General features: G+C 37.5%; 1 protein-coding gene across 1 annotated transcript in view; it reads left to right on the top strand.

The window, feature by feature from the left end:
• Positions 1-1,112, top strand: part of LOC112505318 (molybdopterin biosynthesis protein CNX1-like) — a 30,256-nt gene extending 29,144 nt beyond the window's left edge. The window contains exons 13-14 of the mRNA XM_025109257.1: positions 131-462; positions 616-1,112. Of these exons, the coding sequence (XP_024965025.1) occupies positions 131-462; positions 616-837 (554 nt within the window). The 3' untranslated portion in view covers positions 838-1,112. The remainder of the gene's footprint in view (positions 1-130; positions 463-615) is intronic.
• The last annotated feature ends 863 nt before the right edge of the window (positions 1,113-1,975 follow it).

The following is a 1,975-nucleotide window of genomic DNA, read 5'->3' as shown; positions in this document are numbered from 1 at the left end:
TAGATATTAGGGGTACCATGCCTTGAATAATTTAAATTCATATAAAAAGAAGAAAACAATACATTGATGTATAGATATTAGGGGTACCATGCCTTAAACAAACGCCATCATGGCTAACGGGACATGGGAGACGCGCCTTGCCCTCTAGCGTTCCTTTTTAGAACACTGGTTGTAGTGGATACCCAAATTTCTTTTTGTAATAGTAGTGCATACCTAGATAAGAAAACCTGGTCTGCCGCTTTTGCTTCCATGAAGAACTTGTTTTTTCGACTCAAATCTCTAACCTTACACGAGTTTTGCACCCAAATGTATGTCAAACTTCTTGTAGCAAAATATCATGTGGTAGGGCCTGGCTATTCCGAAAATGATACACTGAAGCATTTCTTTTCCCGACACCATTATGTGAACACTTCTTGCAAGTCGGGGTGGTCTTCACAGAAACAGCCGCTCTACTCGTTTGAGGTAGAGTTCAAGTCTGCGTACATCTCAACCCCCCCCCCTCCCTTTCCAAAACCCCACCTCCGGGTGGGATATACCAGGCTTGTTTGGTTTGCACCATTTCTCAATTATGTCTACAATCACTTACCTTGTCTTGGTGATGGTATTGAATGTTAGATTATCAATATGCCTGGGAATCCAAATGCGGTTGGTGAGTGTATGGAGGCGTTGCTTCCGGCACTGAAGCATGCATTGAAGCAAATAAAGGGCGATAAACGAGAGAAGCATCCACGACATGTTCCTCATGCTGAAGCAGACCCAAAGGACGTTTGGGAACGCAGTTATCAGGTAGCTCGTAATGATGGCAAAGAACCACCGCATGGTTGTGATTGCAAGTAAGTGATGTATGATGCATCAAGAAAGATGAAACCAAATGTATTCAGTAATAAAGGCTGATGAAAATTTCTTAAAAAGATGCAAAATGACAATAAAGTATTTCCAGTGGGCGATTATAACCATCATAATTGTATTTCTGTTGCAAAATAACCAACCGGAAATTGCCTAAGATCGCTCATTTGGTATATTTTAGGGGCTGGTAAGCGTTTTCTTTTTGTACTTTTAACAAGTACAGTGGGACGGTTTCTTAACGAAATTACAAGGATTACTTTCTTTTGTGGAGTCGTCTGTTAAAAGGTGCAATAATACTTGTTTTCGGTCTTTCATTATACTGCTTTGGCCAAATTTTCAGTTCCAGGTTATCGTTAGGTTCATCATATTCGTATTTTGGAAGCAATCAGTTAAATTTCCAGTCCTCACATAAAATTGCATAACCGATAACCGGTCCGTGATTGGTCCCGGTCTTTTAAACAAAAAAATTTCCCCGAGTTTTATACAATTTTGTATCTCGAATCGAGTCATTGTAACATTATGAGAAAATTTGGTTCATCAAATTTCTTCTTCTCTCGTGAATGTGTGTATGATATTCTTTTGTTTTATCAACTTTTCAGTGCATAAAATATCTTGAAAATTTAACATCTACAACTTTAAGTGGAAGGCTCACGTTTTTGGGACTCTTTTACATTTTTGTGTTCTATCATTTCCCATTGGTAGTAAGACAATGAAAATTAGGAGTTGTTTATCGAACGTTTATTCGGGTAAGTGCTTATCAAGTCATATTACCTCACTGTATGAATATGGTAAAAACCAAAAATCTTATTTGTAATAGTAAGACAAGGATCGAGAGTCTTACCCGGCAAGTAAGGGTGATGACTTTTACCATGGTAAGCGCTTACCGGGTAAATTGTTGCATACAATGTCTTTTTTATGGACTAAAATCTTATCCGGTAAATAAATAATAGTGTTAAATTTTAACCGTAAGCACCTACTGGGTAAGTGTTTGGTAAGCGGTCCCTTGGTAAATGTTTTTGTATCCTAACTTGTAAACAAAATAGATAGAAATAAACAAAATAAAATCTGTTGTCCTCTAATTTTCTGTGGAGATACGTCATCATTTTATTTAATTAATCTTTTTGGTTCG

Source organism: Cynara cardunculus (assembly GCF_001531365.2).
Source record: "Cynara cardunculus var. scolymus isolate 2C chromosome LG 1, CcrdV1, whole genome shotgun sequence".
NCBI lineage: Eukaryota > Viridiplantae > Streptophyta > Magnoliopsida > Asterales > Asteraceae > Cynara > Cynara cardunculus.
The sequence above is the reverse complement of the archived record's forward strand: the minus strand, read 5'-3'. Positions and strand labels throughout refer to the sequence as shown.